Source organism: Petaurus breviceps, unplaced genomic scaffold (assembly GCF_028583685.1).
Source record: "Petaurus breviceps papuanus isolate PSGF00001 unplaced genomic scaffold, PetGlider_PUasm1.0 81, whole genome shotgun sequence".
In the NCBI taxonomy this organism is placed as follows: domain Eukaryota; kingdom Metazoa; phylum Chordata; class Mammalia; order Diprotodontia; family Petauridae; genus Petaurus; species Petaurus breviceps.
The window spans coordinates 5,674,003-5,701,764 of NW_027186546.1; the positions used below are offsets into that span (position 1 = coordinate 5,674,003).

The 27,762-nt window shown below is 35.2% G+C and overlaps 1 protein-coding gene across 4 annotated transcripts in view; it reads right to left on the minus strand.

Moving 5' to 3' along the window:
* Window positions 1-27,762, minus strand: part of LOC138176119 (inositol 1,4,5-trisphosphate-gated calcium channel ITPR2) — a 529,530-nt gene that overhangs the window by 171,055 nt on the left and 330,713 nt on the right. For all 4 annotated transcript variants that reach the window (XM_069106877.1, XM_069106875.1, XM_069106876.1 and 1 more), the window contains exons 38-39: window positions 10,591-10,693; window positions 9,747-9,934 (exon numbers count right to left, since the gene is read on the minus strand). In XM_069106877.1, the coding sequence (XP_068962978.1) occupies window positions 9,747-9,934; window positions 10,591-10,693 (291 nt within the window). The remainder of the gene's footprint in view (window positions 1-9,746; window positions 9,935-10,590; window positions 10,694-27,762) is intronic.

Consider the following 27,762-nt stretch of genomic DNA (forward strand, 5'->3'; position numbering starts at 1 on the left):
TTTTGGTCTCTTTTGTATATCCCCATTAGCTTATCTCAAGCTTCTCTCCTCAATCTATAAATCCTCCACTGCAGCAACATACTCCTTTTCTCCTGGACAGCTACCCAAGGTGGGGTGTCCTCAGCCTCTACAAGTAGGGGTGAGAGTGGAACTTGTTTGTTTTCCCTCACAGAGTAAAATCCATGAGGAAAAGATTGATGCTAGCTATGCTTCTGGTTCCATTTCTCTTGTGGTCATCCTACTGAAAATAAGCCTCTTCATATTTAATTAGGCTGGTCCTTAGAAAACAGGAAGTCTATTTTCCAAAGCATTTTGTTCTAACTTTAAAAAAATTTTCCATCATGTTGTGGTTTTTCATTTTAAGGATATTATACCACATACCATAATTTGAAATATAACAGTGACATCCTGTCATAAGATCACATAGTTAGAGTTTAGAAGAATTGTAAAGATCATCTAGTACATCTCCATTTTACAGAAAAAGAAATGGAGACCCACTGAAGTTAGGTGACACTGGGCAAGGTCTTCTCACTAAAAAATCGAACGCTTTTTCCTCTACACCACACTGTACCCTCTACTGACTCTTCCTAAACTCCTATATCTAATCAGTTGCCAAATCTTGTCAATTCTACTTCCACAGTACCTCTCACATTGGCCTCTGTTCATATTATCACTACTCCAGTTGAAACTCTCATTACTCTCATTACATGGGACTTGTTGCTTCCAGTATCTCTTCTCTCTAACCCATTATCCATACTACTACCAAAATCACCTTCCTAAAGTACAGGTCTAACCATGCCACTTTCTTATTCTAAAGACTTCAGTGACTACCTCCACTAGGAGAAAAGACAAACGCTTCAAGTTCTCCACAATCTGGCTCTAATCACTTTTACCAGATGCAGTGCACATCAATTCTTCTGCCCCTTTCATGTGCTCTATATTCCAGACAAACTGACCAGTACTTTTGTATAGCCTACTCCTCATGTCAAAAAATACATCTCTCATCACCACTGCTTCTCAGAAACTTCTTTATTCAAGACTCAACTCAATTAGCATTTTCTACACAAAAACTTTCGGAATCATCTGAATTATTGGTACACTATCCCCTCTTCAAATTACTTTGTGTTGACTTTCTCAAATTACCTAACAACAACTTGTGTTCATACTATATGTCTCTAGTAGAATGTAATCTCCTTAGGGGAAGGAACTATTTCATTTCAATGTATGTAGCCCCACTGAACAGTCCAATATGCTATATATTGTCAGAACTAAATAAATGCTCAATTAAACTATCCAAAGGGGGGGGGGGGGCAGAGCCAAGATGGCTGCATAGAAGAAGGAAAACTCCATGTACTCCCCCCATAACCACCTCAAATACCTATAAAATATGACTCTAAACAAACTTTAGAGCTACAGAACTCACAAAGTGACAGAGAGAAACAAATCTTCTGCTAAAGGCAGCCCGGCAGGTGGCCAGGAAGGGACCATTGCAGTGCAATGGAAGCAGACCCCAGCCCCACTGAGACCACAATTTTAGCCCCAGGGTGGCCCCAACCAGCCAAGGCTGCAGGGACGTGGCAAGAGTGGATCACCAGCAGCTGTGGTGTTTTCCAGAATTATCAACCCATAAATGCCAAAGACAAAGTGAGAGGTCAGTGTGGACTTTGGGAACAGGGGGTCCAGGAGTGCAGTCCGGCCTCTGCCCTCAGGAGGAAGAAGCAGCTGAGGCACAGCCACCATGTGGCTGCTTCAGAGCTCCTGGTCTACAGATCATAGGGGAACCAAGTGACCATTCTGAGGGGTAATCGTTCTTGCTTTAACATGCGTGGATCTGGATTGCTGTCTAAGGGTGTGTGACCAGGTGCCAGAGCTGGTGGAGGCTTCAAAAGGCATCCAACTAATAGTTCCGGCAGCTGCATAAACCCCAACGATTTCAGACAAAGCTTTCCTCTCTGGAAGCAGAGTTCTACTGTGGCATAGAACAAGAGGAAGACAATGAAGTCACAATTCCTGTACCAAAAGCTTCCAAGAAAAATATGAACTAGTTACAGACTATAGAGGAGCTTGAGAAGGATTTTAAAAACCAAATAAGAGAAGTAGAGGAAAAATTGGGAAGAGAAATGAGAATGATGCAAGGAAATCATTAAAAAAGAGTCAACAACCTGACTGAAGAAAATAACACCTTAAAAAATAGACTAACTCAAATGGCAAAAGAGGCTCAAAAAGCCAATGAAGAGAAGAATGCCTTAAAAAGCCTTTAAAAATTGCCTTATGGAAAAAGAATCTCAAAAGCTCACTGAAGAGAATCATTCCTTCAGAATTAGATTGGAGCAAATGAAAGCTAATGACTTTATGAGAAATCAAGATACTATTAAAAAGATCCAAACAAATGAAAAAATAGAAGGCAATGTGAAATATCTCATTGGGAAAACCACTGACTGGAAAATAGATCCAGGAGAGATAAGTTTAAAAATTATTGGACTACCTAAAAGCCATGATCAAAAAAAGAACCTAAAATCATCCTTCAAGAAATTCTCAAGGAAAATCACCCTGATGTTTTAGAACCAGAGGGCAAAAAAGAGGTTGAAAGAATCCACTGATCACCTCTTGAAAAAGATCCCAAAAAGAAAACTCCTAGGAATATTATAGCCAGGCTCCAGAGTTCTCAGATCAGGGATAAAATATTACAAGCAGCCAAGAAGAAACAATTTAAATATTGTGGAAACACAATCAGGATAACACAAAATGTGGCAGCTTCTACATTGAGGGACTGAAGAGCTTGGAATATGACATTCTGGAGATCAAAGGAGCCAGGATTAAAACCAAGAATCACCTACCCAGCAAAACTGAGTATCATGTTTCAGAGGAAAATATGGTCATTCAATAAAATAGAGGTCTTTCAAGAATTCTTGATGAAAAAAAAACCATAGCTGAATAGAAAATTTGACATTCAGATGCAAGAAGGAAGAAAAGCATGAGAAGGTAAACAGGGAAAAGAAATCATAGCAAACTTTTCAAAGTTGAACTATTTACATTCCTACATGGAAAAACGATAATTGTAACTTATGAAACTTTTCTCAGTATGAGAATAGTTGAAGGGAATATAAATGTATATATATATATACACATATGTATACATACATATATATGTCTATATAGGAGGGTATATGGGAGTATGAATACATGTGTGAGTGTGTGTATATATGTGTACAGGTATACATAGACAGAGGACACAGGATCAATTGAATAGGAAATGATGATACTTAAAAGGTAAAATTGAGAGGTGAGAGAGGAATATAATGAGAGGGGATGGGGGAAAACAGAATGGGGTAAATTATCTCATATAGAAGAGGCAAGGGAAACTGTTTCAATGGAGGGAAAGAACAGGAAGGCAAAAGGGAATGAGTCAACCTTACTCTTATTGAATTTGGCTTATGGATGGAATGACATACATACAAAATAGGGTATCTCACCCTACAGGAGAGCAGGGGAGAAGAGGATGAGAGGGGGGATGATGGAGGGGAGGGCAGATTGTGGGGGAGGGTAGTTAGAAACACACAATTTTGAAAAGGGACAGGGTCAAAGTAGAGAATAGAACAAGTGGGGAATGGGATAGAATGGAGGGAAATATAGTCAGTCTTTCACAATATATCCACTATGGAAATGTTTTGCATAGCTACATGTGTACAACCTATATTGAAATGTCTATCTTCCCAGTAAGGGTGGGTGATGAGGAAAGAAGGGAAAGAATCTGGAATTCGAAGTTTTAAAATCAAAAGTTTAAAACATATATTTTTTTTTACATGCAACTGGGAAATAAGATATACAGGCACTGGGGTATAGAGATCCATCTTTCCCTACTGGAAAGTCAGAGGGGAGATGAGGGAGGATATAGGAGAGAGCAGATTGGGGGAGGAGAAAGGGATTGATGTTTTGGGGTGGTGGGTAGGGGAAAGACGGGGAGAAAATTTGGAACTCTAAATCTTATGGAAATGAATGATGTAAAATAAAAATAAACATAAAATTTAATTTAAAAAATAAAATAAAAAAATAAACCATCCAAAGAGTATCACAGAAAAATGTAAATGAAACTAGAACTAGTATTGATAATTCTCAGCAAAGTAAATTCAGCTCTTTCAAAAGTGCACAGAATTTTTACAGTGTCTCTGATAAAGGTCTAATTTCTAAAATACACAGAGAACTGAGTTAAATTTATAAGAATAAAAGTCATTACCCAATTGATAAATGGTCAAAGGATATGAACAGGCAGTTTTCAGAGGAAAAAATTAAAGATATCTATAAACATATTAAAAATGCTCTAAATCACTATCGATTAGAAAAATGCAACTCAAAATAACTCTGAGTTACCACATCTCACCTGTCAGATTGACTAAGATGATAAAACAGGAAAATGATAAACGCTGGAGACGATGTGAAAAAATTGGAACACTAATGCATTGCTTGTGGAGTTGTGAACTGATTCAGCCATTCTGGAGAGCAATCTGGAACTATGCCCAAAGGGCCATAAGTAAGTGCATACCCTTTGACCCAGGAATAGCTCTTCTAGGGATGTATCCCAAAGAGATCATACAAGTGAGAAAAGGACCCATATGTTAAAAAATATTTATCGCAGCTCTTTTTGTGGTGGCAAAGAATTGGAAATCAAGGGGATGCCCATCAACTGGGCAATGGCTAAACAAGTTGTGGTATATGAATGTAATGGAATACTATTGTGTTATAAGAAATGAGGAGCAGATGGACTTCATAATAACCTGGAGAGACATATAAATGGATGCTGAGTGAGGAGAGTAGCCAGGAGAACTTTGTATACAATTACAGACACATCGTATCTGTGACAATTAACTTTGACAGACTGGGCTCCCCTCAGTAATGCAAGGTTAGAAGACAACTACAAAGATGCATGATGGAAAGGGATATCCACACCCAGAGAAAGAACTATAGTGTCTGAATGCAGATTGAAGCAAACGACTTGCTCTCTATCTCTTTTGTGTTTTGTTTTGTTTTGTCCTTTTTTTTTCATTGTTTACTCCATTGGTTATAATCCTTCTTTACATTTTGACTAATGTTTAATGTGAAGGTAATTGTAGAACCTATATTTGATTGCATGCCACCATGGTGGGAAGGAGTGAGGAGAGGGAGGAGGAGAAAATTTGAAACTCAAGGGATTGTGGAACTGAATGTTGTAAACTAAAAGTAAATAAATTTTTTTTAAAGTGCATATAAGTTTTTCAAACAATTTTAGACCTTTTAAAGTTTTTATTTGTTTTTATATTACATTTACAAATTTTGTAAATTTTGTAAAATCTTACTTTGTGAAGTCTTTTGTCACAAAGTAAAATACCTAAGTAAAACTAATAATAGTGACCTCATCTGGAAGAGAATGTAACATTTCACATCTATAGCAGGTCCCCCTTCTCTATTTCTTTAAATTAACAGAAAACTTTTTTTCTCTCTACTGCCCCAACTGTATTAAAAGAAAAAAGAAAAGAAAAGCAAACTCCTTATAACAAATATCCATAGGCAATGAAAACAAATTCTCTCATTGGCTATATTCAAATATATGTGTGTCTGTGTATGTCTCATTTTATAATCTCTCTAATAAATAGTATGTTTCATCATCAGTACTCTGAGATGAAGAATGGTCATTGTGTTAATCAAAGTTCTTACAGCTTTCAAAGTGTTTTGTTTTATTTTTACAGTACTGTTGTCATATAAATTGTTCTGCTGGTTCTGTTCATTTCATTCTTTATATGTAGATAAAAGTACTCAAAACTGTTCATTTTTATACTATTGATATTATAGTATAAATTGTTATGGTTCTGCTTACTTCTCTCTACTTAGTTCACATAAGTTTTTCTATGACTTTTCAAAATCATCTATTTTTTTGTTTCAGTACTAATCCATCATATTCATATGCCACAATTAATTTAGTCATTGTACAACAACCCCACAAGGCAAGTGTTGTTATCAACCCCATTTTAGAGTTGAGGAAACTGAGACAAGCAGGTTTAAATGACGTGGCCAGGATCACACAGCTATTAAGTGTCTGAGAACACATTTGAACTCAGGTCTTCCTAACTTTAGGTCTGACACTCTATTCACTCTATGTATGAGGCACTGTTGGGTCTCATTGTTTGTTCCCATTTCTTTTTTCCTCCATATGAATTTGTTATTATTTTTTCTAGTTCTATCAACTAAATCTCTGTCATTTAATTGGCATAGTGTTGCATAAATCAATGAACTTGGGTAGTATAGTCATTTTCATTGCATTTATTCATCCTAATTATAGGCAGTTAATCTTCTCTAATTATTTAGCTATTTATTTCTGCGTACAATTGATCATGGATGTATTTATACGGTTTGTGTGTGTGTCTTGGAATGCAGGTTCCCCAGTACTCATAGACCCTATACTAGTTTTCAGTGGGACTTCTCTTTCTATCTCTTCCTCCTTGCTTTATGGGTATTATGTGGAAATGCTGGTGATTTTGTGGACCTATTTTGTATTCTGCAATTGGCTGAAGTTATTGTTAAATTATTTTGTTAACTCTTTGAGGTTATATACACCATCATGTCATCAGAAAAAAAGTTACTTTTCTTTCTTCCTTATCTATTGTTATTTCCTTAATTTCTTTTTTTCTTATCCTGTTGCTAAAGCCAGAGTTTCTAACACTAGGTCAAGTAGAAGTAATGACAATGGATATCCTTGTCTCCCCTCTGAATTTACTGGAAAGAATTCTAATTCATTTCTTTCACAAATAATGATACATCTTTGTTTTAAATATGTACGATTTAACATTACAAGAAAAGGTCCATTTCTTAACATGTTTTCTAATGTTTTAACAGAAAAGAGTGCTGTATTTTGTTAAAGCTTTTTTCAGACAAAATTCAAAATCAGTTGCCTGCAACTAGGAGGAATGTAATGGATGCCTAAAGATAACTTAGAAGAAATGCCAAAGAGAGACACTCCTATCTAGGACTAATTGGAGAACTTTTTGCCCCAGAAAAAAGTAAACTAGAAAATCATTCTAAAGGTCCTGCTTTTGCTTAGGCAATGCCTTTGGAAAGAATCAGGCTGAATATCTGAAGACAGTTGAAAATTGGACTGTTTTCAAACTAAAGGACTTGGTTAGCAACTCTTTATTTTCACAGAGCAAACTTTACTTGATGGAATCTATGCTTCAGCATAGATTATTTGAAAAAGTTGGTTTTTTAAATTAGGAAGCAGTGGTATTTTGCAGTCATTACTGCCCTTCACTTTTTCCAAGACAATGACCAGTAGTGTTACTGAATAGCTAAGGTAATAAGAGTTAACTTCTCTTCATAATAATTCTTTATCATGGTAAGGGTGATAGATTTGGAATCAGAGGACTTGTATTCAAATACTAAGGTCCTGCCACCTACTTCCTGAACTTAGGCGATTAATTTGACCTTTGTGGACTTTTGAGAGGCTTAGACCAGATCTCTATAGTTCCTTCTGGCTCTAAATCCATAATCTTATGAACTAGACACACAACAGAGTCTGAAGTACAAAGGAAGCAAGACATCTTAAATATTATGATCTGGAGATAAAATTAGGATCATAGGTTCTTAGATTTATGGTCAGAAGAGGCTTAAAAGGTCATCTAGTTCACTACATTCACTTTACAGATGAGGAAACTGACCTTCAGAAAAATTAGATAATTTGACCATGGCTACACCAGTAAAAAACATCAGCAAGATTCAAACACCAGATCCTCTGCCTCCTAACACATCACTCAAACTTCATCTCACTAGTTTGATAAAACACATTCAAGACTTATATTAACTATATTTGCAGTAAGACCTTCAAATTCAACCTATTATGAATGATGGGAGATAGCATAATGTAGTGGACAAAGTGCTAGATTGGGAGGCAGATACTATGGGTTTGAATCCTGGCTCTGCAAAATGGTGCACAGTACAACTTGTTCTCGGGTGAGCCTCAGGTGAGCAGTCAAACTTCTCTGAATTTGCTTTCCTCGTTTATAAAATGAGAAGGCTGGATTAGATGGTTTCTAAAGTCCCTTCCAAATCTAAATCTATTATGATTCTATGAAGGAAAGGCCTATTGTAGAACTTTCTTGTTTCTACTAAAACTCCAAGCCAAATACAAACAATTCAACAAAAATTTTGCTAAGTACCTACTTAATATTATGTGCAAAGCATTATACTAGGCACTAAGCATATAAAGGTGAAAAGGACACAGTCCCTTCCTTCAAGAAGCTTATAATGTCCTAGGAAGAGGGAAAGCAGAGGGGGAAAATGGCGATATTCCACATACACAAATAAATAGAATAACATGGTGGGGAGTGGGGGAGAGGGTTAGGCAATGTACTCTAGCAAAATTTAAAGGAGACATTTTCAAGTGGAAAGACTAGGAAAAGATTCATGACACCTATTTGTGCCTTGAAAAACAAAAAGAAGTTTCAAGAGGCAAGGAATTTTAGATAGTATATTCTCATATTGAAAACAATTACCATTAGTGCATAGGATAAAATTAGGAAAAAGATAGCAAGTCTGGCTAAAATGAGGAACATATGAAAACGAATACAATAAAATAAGAGTCTGTATCATTTGTTGAAATTACTACATTCCACTTTTCAGCATATCTGACTGAATATAAATGTCCTTGTTCTTAAAATCTTTAGAAGATATTGTTGCTTTTACACTCCATGTTTCAGAGGAACAGATTCTATAATGGCCATGTGTCTGCCAATCTATAGTAGTATATTCTGATGGGGTATGCAGGGCAGGGCTAAGGAAAGGAAAGAGACAAACATCATCCTGAGCAGAATTTGTGTGTGTAGCAAGGAGCCTGGGGTTGTTTTCCCAGAAACCACCTGGATCCTTGAAGTGGAAAGTACAGCTTCTGGAACAAGATCAGCAGATTCCCCTATTAGAGATGAGCAAAAGCCAAGCTGCAGTGGGGAATCTGGCAGAAGGATGGAAGAATACTACACTTTTCTATAGTGTCGAAACAACCTCCTGTACTTAAGAATAAATTAAGCTGATGTTATTTCCCACAATTATACTTCCACAAGACAAAAATAGCAAACATGGCAACAAAAATATTTATTTCACAATATAAATTCATTCCTTAGACAAATTCATTCTTTTATGTATTATAAGCTTAATTCTAATAATGAAGTATTTAAAATGTCAAATTATGCAGTGCATTTTTTATATAAAGATCACAATCTTAGAGTGGGAATGGACCTGAGAAATTATCTAATCCAACCCCCTAATTTAACAGATGAGGAAACTGAACATAGAGAATGATTTGCCTGAGATCACATAGATAATAAGTGGGATACATGGGATCTTTCCACTGAACTGCAGGCAGTCTTTGATTTGAAGAGACATCAAAATAACTATAAAATTGACTCCAGTGATTTTGGGGTGCTTACAGAAATTGCTGTTTTATATATGAGATTAAGTTTAATTTGAAGTGAAAGAAAAAGGCAAATTTTTATTATGTTGTAAGAAATCTAGCCATTTTCCAAAGTGATGAATAAATAGCGGCATAATATTTAGAAGGAAGATATCTAGATAACTTTAATGAATAAAGTACACTAAGAATAACAATAACATATAGATGATGTACCAAGAAGAAAAAATAGAACTTAAAGAAAAATGACACTTTTCCATTTTATCAAATAGATTAGAAAAGAAAATACAATAATGAATAAGATGCAAATAATGAGTACCTGTGTTTGAGTATTTCCTCCTTCAAGCAATGCAATGCCAAGCAAAATTCCTTCAGAAAAAATCTTGTCATTTTTGGTGTTCACTATAACATCTATGACAAGTTCAGATGCACCTTCTTTATCCAAAAGACACTGAATGTCAGATACTGATATTCCCATCTTATCTGAATCTTGTCCAGAAAAGTTTCCTGTGCGCAGAGGACATGTAGATTTAAAAAGCCAGTAATTACAACTTTCCAAAATTTAAAAAAGTGAATTTTTAATAACAAGTCTCCTTATATTTAACATACATAGAAAATCTGACTAAAATCAAATTTCAAAAACAATTTTTTTATTCTCAGACTATATCCAATAAGCAAAAATAGTTTCACAGAGAAAATAATACTCATCACAAAAATTGGAAACTACTTGTTTTCATTTTACAGATTAAGAAACTTTGGCATAGGGAATAAAGCTCATAACCCAATGTCATAAAGCACGTAAGTTAATCCCTGATCATTCAAAGTATTACATTTTAAATAATAATTTAATGAAGTAAAATTTGACTTTATTAAAACCAATCATGGTATTGCAATTCAAATAATATACTAAAAGAAAAATAGTAAAAATTCATCAGTCTCTATGAGTAGTTCTGATTATTTTATGAGCCCACAATTCAATAAGATGATTTTTTGTTGGCACTCTGTACATATTCCTTATGAAAATATTATGTTATATGCCATGTTTAAAAAAGTATCAATGTCAATATTCTAGAGCAGGAATAACATAAATATACACCTCAAATTTTCTGAAAGAGAAATTTAAGAAATTACTGAATTATCTACCAGTTTTAAATTTTTTTTACCTTGCCCAGTTTTGCTGTAGGTCCCTGATAGATGTCCATTCACACCAGTCCCATAATCACCTTTAAAATAACGATTTAACAGTATTTTCCTTAATGTGTTTCCCTGAAAAAAAGGTGGAAAGATCTATTATTTATTTATTTATTTATTTCATTTAAACAATAAAAATAAGAAATGTAACCATATTATGATGACATTGATGCTTAAGAAAATGGGGGAAAGGGGTGGCATGGCATAGGAGGTAGAAAGTTGGCCTTAGACTAAGAAAAACCTGATTTTAAAGTCTTATTTCTGACATGTACTGTGTGGGCAAATGACTTACCCCCTCAGTTCCCTAGGCAATTCCCTCTAAAATTATAAAGCAATTGTTGATCCTCTTACAAATGGCAAACTAACAGATATAGAACATGAAATAATAGAAAGGATGCTAGATTTGGAGTCATATGAGCTAGATTTAAAATTTGGCTCCACAAAGTGCTACATGTGTGACCTTGAGCCAGTCACTAAACCCCATTGGGCCTCAGTTTTCCACCTATAAAATGAGATTAGACAAGAGGACTTCAAAGATCCCTTCCAGCTCTCAGTTTATGCTCCAGAATTGCTGAAGGTTCATAAACAAGTTAAATGATTTGTCTATGGTCATGCAGCTAATATTAGAAGCAGGATTTGCACCTTTCTGTGTGGCTCCAAGTCCAGGATTCCATTCACACTGCCACATTATTTCTCATGTGTGTGACATGTATGTGTGTATGTGTACTTACATGTAAATACATAACAATTTAGATAGACAATAGATGCTTGTGAGGATATGAGGAAAGGAGAGAAGGGAAGAGGAGAGGAGAGAAGGGGAGGGAGAAGATGACTGGGTATTTTAGCTTAATTTTATATAGAAGGCATTGTGAATATAAAATCTCATCAGTTTTTCTATAAAATGAAAAATTATTCTCCCTAAGATAAAGTTTATATTATTTAAAACTCATATTACTGATTGTGAAACAGCTCAATGAAATGAACTCTGTCAATATATGATGTACTACAAGAGGTGAGGGTGGTAGCACTGGCTATATTGATAGCACTGAGATATGGTACTACCTCTAAAGGAAATACTGAAAATTATTCATGCAATAAGGATTGTGTAGTGGCAACCTTATTTAACAGTGCTGTTAAGTAGCTTCCAAACCCAACTGATACACAAGATTATATATTTACTGCTGGAAGAGAATTAAGAGGCCATCTAGATGAACCTTTCAATTTATAGAGGAAATACAGAGGCAATAGCAGTTAAGTGATTTGCTCAAGGTCACATAGGTAGTAAGCAGCAGAGCTGGTATTCAAATTGAGGCCTTATGACTGTAAATTTAGCACTTTTTCCAGTTCACCATACAAGACCAATAAAAAAACTTCCAAAAGGATCGATTATTTTTTTTGTCAGCCCTTTCTTTCTTTGCTTTTTGATGATGTTGTCTGTGAGAAGGATTTGAATCTCTGATTCCACAGCATGAGGTTGGGCACAGTGAAGAAAGGTAGAATAGATTCTAGAAAGTCACATTGTGGAAGCAGAGGTACTTGGGTAAAGAGAACATTAAGGTGCTAGGGTGGCCAGACAGATCACAGATGAGAAGCAAGGACTGAACTGGACTAAACTGACACTTGATGTGAAACTTTATCAGCTGATGAGATTATGCCAGGGTTACATCCTCACCATCAGCATTTCCCCATTCTTTCTCCACTACTTGCAAAGCCAGTCCTGGAGGATTCGCAACATGTAATTCCCCTTCCTGACCTTTCCTACTCTTTCAGGTCAAAAAGGAATAGAGGATTGGAGGAGCATGACATTTTTTTACTATGTTTTAATAAACCACATGACCACAGAAAAGCCAAATATCAGTCTTAGAAATAAGACTAGTCGGGAGTAGAAACAGGACTTCCACGGGGTTCTGGCTCACACCTCCTCCAATTCATGTAAAAGGTGACTGAATAAACTTTGGAGCTACAGAACCCACAAAATGACACAAAGAAGCTAACCTCCCACTGAGGACAGCCAAGCAGGAATCGGCCAGGGCAGCACTCTGGGAGCCGATCCCAGCCCCATCTGAGCCGAAGGTTTTAGCCCCAGGGAGGGCCTGACCAGCAGCAGGCTGGAAGGACTTCAGATCACCAGCAGCTGTGGTGATTTCCAGAATTATCAACCCATAGATAGTCAGGACAAAGTGAGAAGTCAGGGCAATGTGGACTTTGGGATCCAGTAGTTGGGAGTGTGGTCAGCCTCTGCCCCTGGGGCAAGAAGCCAATGAGGAGGCTTGGCCATGCAGCTGCCACCACATGACAGCTTCAGCTCCTGGTCTGCAGTTTGTAGGGGGATCAAGCAACCAGTCCAAGGGGTAATCGCTCTTGTTTTAACCTGCTGGAATCTGGATTGCAGTCTAGGGTGGAGGTCCTGGGGTGTGAGACCAGCTTGCCAAAATGTGTGGAGGCTTCAGAAAGGGCACCCAACTAATACCTTCGGCAGCTGAGAAAACCCCAGTGTTTGGTACGAAGCTCCCCTGTCTGGTAGCAGAGTCCTACTGTGGACAAAAAGCCCAAAAGTCAAGTAATTGAGTGGCAACATAAGCAAACAAGGGGAGCAAAGTAAATAGAGCAACCCAACTTTGCACTCATATTTTGCGGACAAAAAGAATCAAAGCATGAAACAGGAGGAAAACAGTGAAGTCAGAACTACTGCACCAAAAGCTTCAAAGAAAACTATGAGCTGGTTACAGGCCATAGAGGACCTTAAGAAGGATTTTGAAAAGCAAATAAGAGAAGTGGAGGAAAAATTGGGAAGAAAAATAAGAATGATGCAAGAAAATTATGAAATGAGAGGCAACAACCTGACTGAAGAAAACACCTTAAAAAATGGACTAACTCAGATGGCAAAAGAGGCTCAAAGAAGCAATGAGGAGAAGAATGCCTTAAAAACTTGAATTTGCCAGATGGAAAAAGAATCTCAAAAGCTCACTGAGGAGAATCATTGCTTTAGAATTAGATTGGAGCAAATGGAAGCAAATGACTTTATGAGAAATCAAGATGCTGTTAAACAGATCCAAACAAATGATAGAATAGAAGGTAATGTGAAATATCTCATGGGAAAAACCACTGACCTGGAAAATAGATCCAGGAGAGATCATTTAAAAATTATTGGACTACCTGAAAGCCATGATCAAAGTAAGAACCTAGAAATCATCCTCCAGGAAGTTCTCAAAGAAAACTGCCCTGATGTTTTAGAGACAAAAAGCAAAATAGAGGTTGAAAGAATCCACCAATCACCTCCTGAAAAAGATCCCAAAAAGAAAAATAAAGAAAATCCCAAAAAGAAAAACATTAAAAGCAGCCAGGAAGAAACAATTTGAATATTGTAGAAACACAATCAGAATATCACAGGAGCTTCTTCTATACTGAGGGATCAAAGGGCTTGGAATATGATATTCCAGAGGTCAAAGGAACTGAGATCAAAACCAAGAATCACCTACCCAGAAAAACTGAGTACTATGTTTTAGGGGGAAATATGGTCATTCAGTGTAATAGAGGACTTTCAAGCATTCTTGATGAAAAAAACAGAGTTGAACGGAAAATTTGACATTCAGATACAAGAAGCAAGAGAAGCATGAGAAGGCAAACAGGGAAAAGAAATCATACAGAACTTATCAAAGTTGAACTATTTACATTCCTACATGGAAAAACAATAATTGTAACAAATGAAACATTTCTCAGTATGAGAAGAGTTGAAGGGAATATAAACCTATATATTTATTTATACATACATATGTCTATATAGGAGAGTATATGAGCATATGAATACATATGAGAATGTATACAGGTATACATAGATAGAGGGCACAGGACTAATTGAATAGGAAGGGAAGATACTTAAAAAGTGAAATTAAGAGGTGAGAGAGGAATATAATGAGAGGAGATGGGGAGAGACAGAATGGGGTAAACTATCTCATATAGAAGAGGCAAGGGAAAATGGTTACAATGGAGGGGAAGAACAGGAAGTTAAAAGGGAATGGGTCAACATTATTCTCATTGAATTTGGCTTAGGGAGGGAATGACATACACACTAAATAGGATATCTCACCCTACAGGAGAGTAGGGGGGAAGGGGATGAGAGGGGGGATGATGGAAGGGAGGTCAGGCTGGCGGGGAGGGAAGTTGGAAGCACCCACTTTTGAAAAGAGACAGGATCAAAGTAGAGAATAGAACAAGTGGGAGGTAGGATAGGAGGGAGGGAAATATAGTCAGTTTTTCACAATATATCCACTATGCAAATGTTTTGCATAGTTACACATGTACAACCTATACTGAATTGCTTATCTTCCCAGTAAGAGTGGGTGACAAGTTAGAAAGGGAATAAATCTGGAATTCAAAGTTTTAAAATCAATTTTTAATATATATGTATATATACAATTATTAAAAATTATTTTACATGTAACTGGGAAATAAAACATACAGGCAACAGGGCATAGAGATCCACTGTGCCCTACTGTAAAGTCGGAGAGGGTATGGGAGAAGATATGGGAGAGAGCAGATTGGAGGAGGGGATATTTTGGGTTAGTGGGTAGGGGAGAAAATTTGTAACACAAAATCTTACAGAAATGAATGATATAAACTAGAAGTTAATAAAGCATTTGATTTAAAAATAAATTTTAAAAATGAATAAATAAATAAATGAAATAGAAGTAAGTCTAGTCAACAGCAAATTTTCCATTTATCAGTGGTAAGGACTCTAGATCTGTATGGCTTAATTTTTTTATTGGAATGATATTTCATTTCCATACTCCTAGATCATACTCCTAGATAACTGGTAAGTCTGGAGCTAGCACGACCTGGTGATAGAAAGAGAGAAATAACCTCCAGAAATAACTCTCCTTTAGGTGTTATGATAATGCCAGCACTGTACTATATGCTAAAAATTCAAAGACAAAAATAAGGCTATCTCTTCTCAAGGAACATAGATTCTGCTGGGATAAACCACATTTGCTGACAAGTAAAACTAATTTTGAGGAGTAGGAGAGGGGAGAAGAACTTTGTAGCCTGAGAGTTCTCTAGTAGGGAGTGCACTTTTGGCCCAGGCACACATTCTAACAAAATTACTTTAAAGTAAGCCACAAAGTTATGAAATTATTCTTTTTGCAGTTTATTACATGACAATTTGCATGTTTGTAGCTTGAATGAAGCAAAGCAGAACTAGTGTGGGTCGCTAACAGTGTTGCAGCACCTGCCACATCACCTCATGGAAGCTGCTTAGGCCAGTTTGTAGTATCATCACAATAGACTGTGACAAGTGCTAGCACTTAAGATATGAAATTGCAATAGAATATTTCCTATGTCTATATTCCTATGAACTGAGAATCATTTTCCCCTTATTTTACCATTTTAATGACAGAACTTGCTTGAATATATTCAGTATGGTTTTCTAAAATAAAGCAAAAGTTTGATTCCTGTTCTCTTTACTATGTATAAGTTGCCTAGTGCAAACATGTAAGTCCTTCCTCAGTGCCAATTAAGACATCATTATCATCATAATTGTCATCTTCATCATCATCATTAAAAATAAAAGTGATTATAATGTACTTTTCAAAAGAAAAAGGTTACAAATTGGTCTAGCCCTTCTGAAAACCATGGGAATTTTCTGGAACTAGGCCCAGAATCATCCATACCCTTTGACCAGGTCTTACTACTACTAAGCCTACACCCCAAAGAAATCAAAGAAAGAAGAAAAGGATCTCTATATAGAAAAATATTTATAGTAGTTCTTGGAGAATGGCTAAATAAATTGTGGTACAATAATATAATGGAATATTATTGTATCATAAGAAATGATGAAATGAGCAATATCAGAAAAAACTAGAAAGACCCTTATAAACTGAGGCAAGGTGAACTGAGTACTAGGACAACAATTTATACAATGATAACAGCATCATTGAAAAATAACTTTGAAAGACGTCAAAACTCTGATCAACACAATGCTAAATCACAACTCCAAAAACATGACAATAAACCGTATCATTCAATTCCCGAGAAACTTAAAATGCAGAAAGAGAAACTCATTTTTTCAGACAGGCTAATGTGGGCGTCTGTTTTGTAGATATGTATTGAGGGATTTTTTTTTTTTTACATTTGCTCAGTTGGTAGGGGAGGTAGTGGGATAGAAGGATTCATTTTTAAAAAAACTGTTACTTGAAAAATAACTTTTTCAAGGAAAAGAAGGAAGGAAGGAAGGAAGGAAGGAAGGAAGGAAGGAAGGAAGGAAGGAAGGAAGGAAAGAAGGAAGGAAGGAAGGAAGGAAGGAAGGAAAAGCAGTTAAATGACAATGCCAACAATATAATCTGAAATAACATTCTTCAAACAGTCCCAAGAGATATACCACCACTCTGAGTTTCAGGGATGGCTTACCATCATATCAACTGGCAGCTTTTTTCAGAAACCATTACTAAAGACACAATCCCTACTACTTACTAGCATAGGAGACAGAGGAATAAATAGAGCACAGCTACCTAAAATTTATATAACAACCAAAGTGGGTTTTGAAGAAACAATGATACATAGCAACTTTATTGTGACCCACGAGTAGCACTGCCTTACAAATTCTGCCAAGGGCATAAGTAGGGAGGACAGAAGGAAGTAAAAACAGATTACTAGTCTAAATGATCAAAGGACTGATCTCTCCAAAAGTAAAAACATTATTTCAGAATCAAGCAAACACAAATTTCACTGTTAATTTCATTATAGATTATATTATATTAAACTAATAAAATATGGAGTCGATGATTTGTCTGACAAAAGCACAATTTAGGAGATCAAACATTTCTTAAAGTATCTCTTTTTTTGTTATATTAATAACAGTTCATGCTACTTACTAAGCATGCCACAACCATATATGATTAGAAAAAGCAGGTCATGTAGATTTCAAGTAAATATTATTAAATAAGATTAATTACATTAGGTGTTATGATAATGCCAGCACTGTACTGCATGCTAAAAATACAAGACAAAAAGAGGCAATCTCTTCTCAAGGAACATAGATTCTGCTGGAATAAACCACGTTTGCTGACAAGTAAAACTAATTTTGAGGAGTAGGGGAGCACCAATAATTGAGGGAACCAAGATTGCCTCTTGCAACAGATGGTACTTGAGCTGAGTCTTTCTTAAATGGAGTTAAGTATTCCAAGAGGGAGAGAATAAGAAGCTGGATGGTATAATGGATAGAGCTCTGGACTTCAAGTTAGAAAAGATTGATTTTAAATCCCAACTCAGGTACTTACTAGTCAAATTACCTTGGGCAAGTCATTTTATCTCTATGCCACACAGTTTCCTAATCTTTAAAATGAGGTGAATTGAACTCGATGGGCTTTATGGTACCTTCCAGTTCTCAATCTATGATCCTAGCAACAATCAAGGAATAGGGGACAGCCTATACAAAGACATAGAGGGAGGAAAATGGCATGTCATATACAGGAAATAAGTAGAGCACTCTGGCTGGAAGACAGAATGTATTAGAAGAAATAAATTGTGCAAAATCAGTCTAAAAGAATATGTTTGAGTCACATGCTGAAGCACTTTTAAGTGTCTAATAGAGTAGTTTATATTTTATGCTATAGGCAATAGGAAACCATTGAAGTTTTTTGAACAGGGGAGTAACATGGTTAGACCCGTACTTTAGCAATATCAGTTTGTCAGCAGTGTGAAGGATCAATTGGAGAGGGGTGAAATTGGAGGTAAGGAGGCTATTGCAATAGTCCAGGGGAGAGGTGATGAGAATCTATACTGGAGTGGTAGCCATGCAAATGGAGGGAAGGAGTAAGATGCAAGAAATATTATAGAAACAGATTCAACAAAACTTGGCAAATTGATTGAATACAAAAAGTGAAGTAGAGTACAATCAAGAATATAATTCCAGTGTTGTAAAATTTGGCTGAATGAAATGAAGATTTAATTAGAAATCACTAGAAAATCTTAGAACTGTGATTTCACTGGTGTAGGGATTCCATGTCAGAAAGTTCCCTTTCCAATACAATTGTTGTATAACATAATTTTAGAGTTGCCTGGGGTACTGAAAAATTAAGTGAATTACCAGTATGTTGAGTGGGAGAGCACATAGCTCTCAATATATCCATCTCTAGATCTTTATTTTCTGAGTTTTGTTGAAGATTTCTCCATAGATTAATGTTCTTTATTAACTTTAAATTCTTGATAGAGCCTACCTCATTGTTTAATAAAAGTTATAAATTAATTGACAAAGTACTCATATAAAAAAATGATCTTTTCTTCTATTGTGGGGTCTAGGTGTAGAAAAGAATACTTTTTACAAATCCAGGCCCAAGGACAGCTATGAATTTAAATTTTAGCCCCATGATTGCCACATGATATAGATCTTAGAAGCAGGAAACTCGATAAGGGAAGCAAGAATACCTTCTATATATAAGGAAAAACCAAAGTTCCAAGTTTAGGCTACTGGGGACTTTGAAGACCTATATTGCATTTATTAGTGTTTACAGTGGAGATCAGCTGCAGGTCTGAAGCTAAAGACCTTATATATGTCTGGAGGAGTGTCACCAGAAGTAGAAATTCCCTGACAACTACATTCTTTCTCACTTGAAATAAGAATCAACCAACGATACCCCAAAGTTTCTTCCCAATAAATTTTACTTCAAATGTGCAAATTATATGCATAGATTATTTTTCATATTGTGATATGGCCAATGACTGACCACAAAAGATATTCCTTTAGAAAGCACTGCTGCTACAAGTGAACTTCTTGAGAGCAGGTACTTTCTTAACCTTCTATTCATATTCCTAAAACTTGGCACAGCACTTCATACATAGTAAGCACTTAATAAATACTTTATTCATTCATTCTTCATAATGATTTATAGAATGGAGACAAGAATTATTCTTTCTAGAACTTTAGCACTGATGCATAGATGAATTAATTAGTCTTACAAACTCTCCATTATTCTTTTGATTTTAGAGGTAATCAGAATCAATTCATGAAGGTGTAGTATCAAAGACTTGAAAAAAAACTTTTGGCAAAGTGATTTGGTGCTCAAACTATCATATCATACACTCTTTAGTCCCTTATGTTCAAAGATTTTTATTGCCTTAAATGTTCTACATAATGATAAAATTGAACAATGCCCTAAAATGTCATGCCACATGACATTTTAGCTGTTTTAGAATAATATCCAGACAGATAGTTAGGTGGTATAGTAGATACAGCACTGGCCCTGGGGTCAGGAGGACCTGAGTTCAAATCAGACACTTTACTAACTGTGTGACCCTGGGCAAGTTACTCAACCCCAAATTCCTAAAAAAAAAAAAAATAGAATAATAGTCACATAGAAAAAAAAAAAAGAAAGGCCATAATAATGGAAATGACATAGGAATCAATGTAGCTTAGGAATCAGCAAAAATGGAAGAAAAAGTAACTATAGAAAATGTGTTTATCTCCTTTAAAAAGCATGGATAGTGTGAAATTATTATTTAAAAATTTTTTTAATCCTTGAATGGCTTATGGAAATACAACTCTGAAGGAATGACAACTTTGTCTGAATTTTTTTCTTACTATTACTTTTATTTGCCACACAATTCTTGCATTTAATTTGTGTCTGGGAAACAGATGTGTTATGATGTCAAATGTTTTGAACATTACATCTGTTACTAAAATACAGAGAGGCTCAAACTGCTAATTAAATATGAAATTGTATGTGTCGATTAGGAACCAATTTCCTCTTAAAACTGCCTGATGTTCAAGGCACAATAAATTGAGTTGGTTTCTGGAAATATTTGTGTCCTGACCTGTGTGGGAAGGCAAACCATTGCACTGAATATAGGCTAGACAGTTTCCATGGATACCTCAATACTACTTTAGGTGTATAAACTAAATATTATAAACAACTTCATGGAAATTAGAGTACAAGTCTCATAAACATGTTAGGAAAAATAATTATCATCCTCAAGAAAGATACTGCAATTTGCTTTTTGATATGTGAACAGTATTTTCAGGGACAAAGTAAAAAGTTTAAAAGTTTCTATAAAGGGAAAGAGAATTTCAAAATATCACCACGAACTCCTTAGTAAATCTCACATGATTTTAAGATGACTGACACGTGGAGGCACTAATTACATTAAATTAGATGAACCAAATTGCATTATCCTGGCCATGGTACTTTCTGTTTTTCCCAAATGAATGTACAGTGTGAGGAAAAATGCATCACCCCATTCCATCATTTTCCTTCTTCCCATGACACAAGACAATAACGGCTTCCATGTGAAGTTTAAAAGCCAGTGTTATTTATCTACTATTTCAGATTATAATAGAAAGCTTCATTATGCCACTCCAAGTCTTCCTAAAGACAAGGGACAACCATACTCCAATTATACAAGTAAGACAACACATGTTTCATTTGATTCTTGTGAGGTTATTGATGGAAAAGTGGGAAGAGTCATCGGCCTTTCCAAACATCACATCTTTTGGCTGACAAGCAAAAAATTTATTGTCAGTATTCTAAGGATAACCATTATCCATTAAACTCCACTTTATATTGCCTGATCCAGTCTATTCCTGGTTATATATAACTGCCATGAGGAATACAGAAGAGCACTGATCATTTCAATTAAAGATATAATGAATTAAAGATAAATTATAACCAAATGTAGCTATTATTTACACTGCTGTCTATGAATACTTATATCAATTTCCTTTCTGTCTAACATAAAGACAGCATACTGTAACAAAAAGCTTATTAACCTTGGAGTCAGAAAAACCTTAGTTATTGGGCTCTCCTTTTAATAACTATGAATTCAGACAAGTTCTGAGTCTATTCTCCCATCTAGAAGCAGCAGGTGACAGAGATAAATGTATTAGGTATCAAAGGAACTGGCTCTGAACTTTGGCTCTGCTTCTCCTGTTGCATTTACAGATGTGACCTTGAACAAATTATTTAGCCCAATTTGGCCTCCATTCTCTTATCTATAAAATGACAGGGTTTGACTACATGCCTCTAATGTTCTTTCTAGGTCTAAATCTATGATCTCAGGATCATATTACATCTGAATGGGGACTAATAATACTTGTATTTCCTCCCTGAGTTGTGAATATCAAAGGGGTAACTTGTGAAATGGAGTTTTGGGAGGTGGGGGGAATGGTGAGTCTGGTCCTATGATTTCATTGGTGTAGGAAGCTCTTGCTACCAAGGAAAATTAGCAACTGTTCCATAGTCTTAGATAGTAGTCACCTGAGAGAAGAAGAGGTGGCATAATTTATCCATGGCCACAAAAATAGGAAATATGAAAGATGCAGTGTTTGAAACTCTACCTCCCTAACTTTCAGACTGGCTCTCTACCCAATGTCACATTGATTAGCATAAATGTACTTAGAACACTATGGAGGTGAGCTGGGTGGTACAGCAGATAGAATGCCCGACCTGGAGTTAGGAAAACTCATCTTCTTTATTTCAAATTTGGCCTCAGACACTTACTAGCTGTGTGACCCTAAGTAAATCACTTAATTTTATTTGCCTCCATTTTCTCATCTGTAAAATGAGCTGGAGAAGGACAGTAGAGATTATTCAGATTATATATAACTTCATGGGTTATGGAACCATGGAGTATGGGCTTATATTCATGAGACCTGATGTGAAATTGAACTACCATTCAGTTTAGAAATAAGATACTGTTTCATTTGTTTGCCTTTCTATATTTATTGAAATATTGGATCTCTGACAATCCATTAAATGCAATCTCACCATTTTAAAAATATGAGAACTGAGGCCAAGTAGGATTAAATGGCTTGCTCAAGGCTACACCAACAGCATCTAGATTTCACAGTGGTAGAATAACAATTATCAAAAGACTGAAAGAATAATTATCAAATTCCAAAAGTACTTTAATATTCCTAAATTAAAAGTATACTGTAGGCATGTTGTATTTCTTACTCTTAGTATTAAGATACAAGGCTTTGTCTTCCTGTATTTGCATATGTATAAGCATATCAGTCAAGTATATAAGTCAAATTCCTGAATTTCATCAGTTCATGTCACAAGCATTACATTAGCTGCAATATTCAAAAGTACTTATTTAATTAAACCTGGTCTTGGATGGCATTTCTTGCTTCTTTAAAGGGACACATTAAGGAACTAAATGGTTATCACTAGTCCTTCTAATAAAGTCAAGTCTAATGATTTATAATGATTTATCTCATAAAGCAGTGCTTATGTTTCTGGGCTTTCAAAAATATGCTTCTCAGAGTTACATACATCAATTTCTAGCCTTGCTAGAAGTGATAATTATCAGAAAGTAAATTGCTAAGAATTTCATTGGACTATCTGTTGTCCTGACACATGCTTTCACAACTTTGTTTGGAAATAATATCGCATCAAACCATTTTGGCTGTCTTACATAACAAGCTACAATAATTCAAAACCTCCCAGTTACAGTGACTTGCTACTGCATGTGCAATTATACCACCAGAATACAGACTTTAGTTCATTTATTTTCTACTTGCTGCCAGGAACTATTTTAAAGAGAAAACTAATTTTGGACTTTCATCTTTGTCTCAATTTAAGACACTTTAAACTTATCTCAGCAGTATCCAAAAGAGAAGCAAAATTGAAATAAGGACTAATGTTACAGTGCCTCATGTGAATCTCTTGGTTAAAACATGGGTAAAACCTATGCTGGAATGTAAACAAAACATTATATCTTCTCCTTGGATTTTCAGCAAAAGATTTTCACAGTTAGTTACAACAAGTCAAAGAAGTTATGTATTTTTTTTATCAATTTGAAAGAGGTTATTGTTAGTTTGATGGAAAAATATGTGTCAGCTCAAGGTTGGACATTTTATGATATTTAAATTAATTTCTGCCTCAGCAGTCATTAGCATATCCTTCATAGTCAAATGTAACATGATAGTCAGTAGGAAAAAGAAACACAGTACCAGTAAAATAATCATCATACTACATGTTATAGTGAGAAGCAGAAAGATGGATATATTCTTTAAGGTAGAAAGCACTGAAGAGGGAAAATGATAATTGTTACTCAAGAGATTTCCTCTCTAAATAAACTCATACCAATATACAAGATGCAATGTTAAAATATCAAAGAACAAAGGAATGGAAAAAGAGGGGGGAAAGTAGCTTCTCTCACTTTCTCCATTCAATAAATAGAAATTTTTTTTTAATTCTATACATTTTATTCACATTTAGGAGCAGCTTGGTATAGAGGACAGAATACTATACTTGGAGTCAGAAATATTGGAGTTCAAATCCCACCTTAGATATTGGACATACCACTAAATCTCTCTGGTTCTCAGTTTCCTCATCTGCAAAATGAAAAAGTTAGACTCAATGTATTTCAAGACCTCTTCAGTTCTTAATCTATGCTCCTACATACTTTATTTAATTACTTTACTTTATTTACTTACTTTATTCTGATGGTAGTCATGATGTAAATAGTCAACCACAGGATCTAATGCATTTTCCTGTTCATTTGAAAGCCTAATTATATCTACATATTTATAAAAAAAAAACACACATATGGGTGTGTGGATCTATAAAAATAACAATAACAGAAATAGCCCTTATTCATTTAATGATTTAAGGCTGACAAAGTGCGTGCCTCAAAACAACCCTGTGAAATAGGCAATGCAAACACTATGCCCATTTTCTAGGGAAAGGAATTGAGATACACAGCTAGTTAATATCTGAAGCAGAACTCAAATCAAGGTCTCTTAGACTCCAAGGTCAGTACTGTCTCCACTATCCTATTTTCTTTCTTTTTTCATTTAGTCTCTTGGAGAGTCATAGGGTATGGAGTCTTTTCTCTGATTGATGTCTATGGTCCAAACTACCATTTCATGAAGTCCCCAGGCCATGTGCCCTTCATTCTTGGCACCATTCCTCATTCATTGAACTTCTCTACCACCATGCCAGTAGCCTTCTCACCATAGAAATACCTTTGCCCTGTTGTCCTCTGTTCTGATTAGTGAGTCCCTGCCCCAGATCACCATTTCTTGAGAGGTCATGTTTACTTCCCTCTCACATTCCCTGGATTTCTCTACCACCTCACCAGTATCCTTGCCTAAGGCAGATATCCTCTTTTTTCCTCCTCCCAACTTTCCTTTATTTACTATCTTCCCCCATCAGAATGTAAACTTTTTTAGATAGTGACTATCTTTTTTACTTGTATTTATATTCACAGAACTTGTAAATACATTGTTCCTGTCACATAGTAAGCCTTTAATGAATGATCTACTTGGAATTTTTATCATAAAATTATAATCTCACAACTTTTAGCTAATTTTGAATTAGTAAAGATGCAGTCCATTACTGAATATTACGTAACAAAAACCTATTTGTTTGTTATTAATATCCTCATTGTTATAAAAATTTAGTACCCATACATGTCACTTTAGAGAAAAATGTGACAAAGTGACCTGTCTTTAATGTGCTCGAATTTTGTGATAGAAATTCTAGAAAATAATTTCCCATAAGCACTTGTAAAATGCTGATTTCATATATTATAAAATAAATGAAGACATTTTTTGTGAGCTGACACATTTTCAATGCTAATATTCAAGTCTGGCATGAATCTGAAGTTTATTTCCAAGGAGTAGTTTTGTTGTTATCCCCAACATATTAAGAAAATGCAAAACATCACATACAGGTGTCAAGTGTGATTTTTTTAATCTTTTCCTTTAACAGCTAAACAGTTCATTTTCCACTACTACTTAATGTATAACATAAATGGCATAACCTGAGTATAAAAACTATATTCATATACTATAGTGTGTCATTATACTATGGCTATTGAGCTACTAATAGTACATATTTTAAAAGCACACACTTTTCAGAGTTGCTATTATTAACCTGTAACTGTCAAAACTTCTCATGTAGAATATATATTTTTAGAGCCCCCCTCAATAGCATTTTTGTATCCTATCCTATGGCATTTTGTGGCCATCTATGTGAGGTGCCAATAACTCTATAAAGCCATTGGTAGCCATATGGATCAGGAGAGTCTTTAAAAGTAGTAAAAATTTCAGAAGATGTCCAGAAAACTCATCACAGTGATGGATCATATATCATCATTCAAAGATGTAGACAGGAATTATGAAAGGAATAAGGAATGAGCTAATCTTTCCCTTTTCCATTTTTTTTCAGTGTAGCAGTTGGTTAAATTCACTAATAATAATGAGCAATCCTTCTATCACCAATTCATTAAATCAACTTTGAATGCACTCATTAACAAAGTTACCTCATCTTGAGTCAAATTTAAGAGCCAGAGGTCTGTCTTCCAAAGCCATTTTAAAAATCTTATTCCAATTTTATTATTTTGACTACTAGAAAAAACTGCTACATATCCACACAATGTTTTTTACTCAATGAAGTTGTTCCACACCATGTACTGTGGAAAAAACACTGGACTTGCAGTCAGAGGACAGACTATCAAATTCCACCTCTGTTGCTTACTACATATGTGACATTCAGGGAATCATTTAACCTCTCTGAACTTCAGTTTCCTCATCTGTAAAATAAGCAGATTTAGACAAGATGCTTTCTAAGGTATAGTTCTACTATTTAATGAACAGAGAATATGCCAATAACAAAGTAATTTTTCCCTGTAATATAATAAGAGAATTGTATATAATATAAATAAAATCATATTATGTCCTATCATAAACATTATAAATTTTAGAACTAAAAGCCCTTGTAAAGGTAATCTAATTGAACCCCCAATTTTAGAGAAGATTAAACTGAGGTTAAGTGATCTGGCAATAGTCATACAAGTAGTATCAGAGGTAGGGATAACCTAGAAACAGAAGTAAAATTATATGTACATAAATGGGTCTGTTGTATTACATGGATTCAGTTTAAAAGAAAACACATTTCAAAAGTCTGGCATTTTAATATGGTTGAATTAGTAAGTAACTAAAATGTTACCTGTGGAGGTTTATCTAAATAGAACCTCTAAGCCACTAATAATGGCCTTCTTAAGCGGAATTTAATATACAAAGCTATATTTGAAAATAAGCAAGTTTTTGGAACATAATAAAAAGAACAGGAGTAGAAAGAGAAGTGAACACAAGGAACAGGGCATAAGTTTGAATCCTAGATCTGTCACTCACTATCTATATGACTTTGTCCAAATCAGTTCCCCTCTCTGGGCCTCTGTATCTTCATCTCTAAAGTGAGAGACTAGATGACCTCTACAGCTCCTTCCAGTTCTAGGTCTATGATCTTATGATCCTATGAAATCTTTCTATAAGAAGAAACAAAACTGCAGCTCTGCTGCACTACATGATAGTTTTACCTCAAACTAAATGAAATACATATCTTATCTTTCTTTATATACCAAAATGGCTTAACATTTCATTTCCCTTAGTACCTTCTTAGTGCTTAGGCAGCTCTATGACTCTTTCAAAAGGCCAGAAAATGAACATCAACTTCTCTCCAAGGCTTCTTGTTGAAATTTCAAATCCCACTTGGAAGGAGCTGAGAGGGAAAGCAAAACTCCTATCATCGATCTTGGTCACATCCCAGTTTTTCTTCAAGTGCTTATTAGTAAAATAATGCCTTGTCTTTTTTCCTGGGATTCACTTTTTAAGGTATTATTTGTCCCTCTTTTATATTTTTGTGAAAAGATAACAAGAGCTTCCACTTTTAAAATATGTTATTTTAAGCTATTAGGAGTTAACTCCTAATTATTTTAAGCCTCTGACTACCATCTCAAACAGAAAATATAAAGAATATCAACATGCCACCCACATACACAATTTTTAATTCCTGTCTACTAATGTTCATTATAAAAATGATCAACATAATGATTCTTTTATTTTCAATTATGAGTCAGGCCATGGACAAGAACATTTTCTCAGTCTGCAAAACAGCTTCTAAAATATGCTAAAACACACTAAGACTGAAATTTTGCTGCTGTCAGAAACAAAATGTTTTATTCTCCCCAGCTCTGAGATTTTTTCCCCTCATTCGGCCAAGTTACATAATGCTTAATTTTAGCTCTTTAGTGCCACAATGATATATATACAATGCAAATATTCGTGTTGGAATTACCACAGCAATTTATCAATTCATGTGCTACTAATCAACCCATTTGCTTTCTAGTATATAACAGTAAAA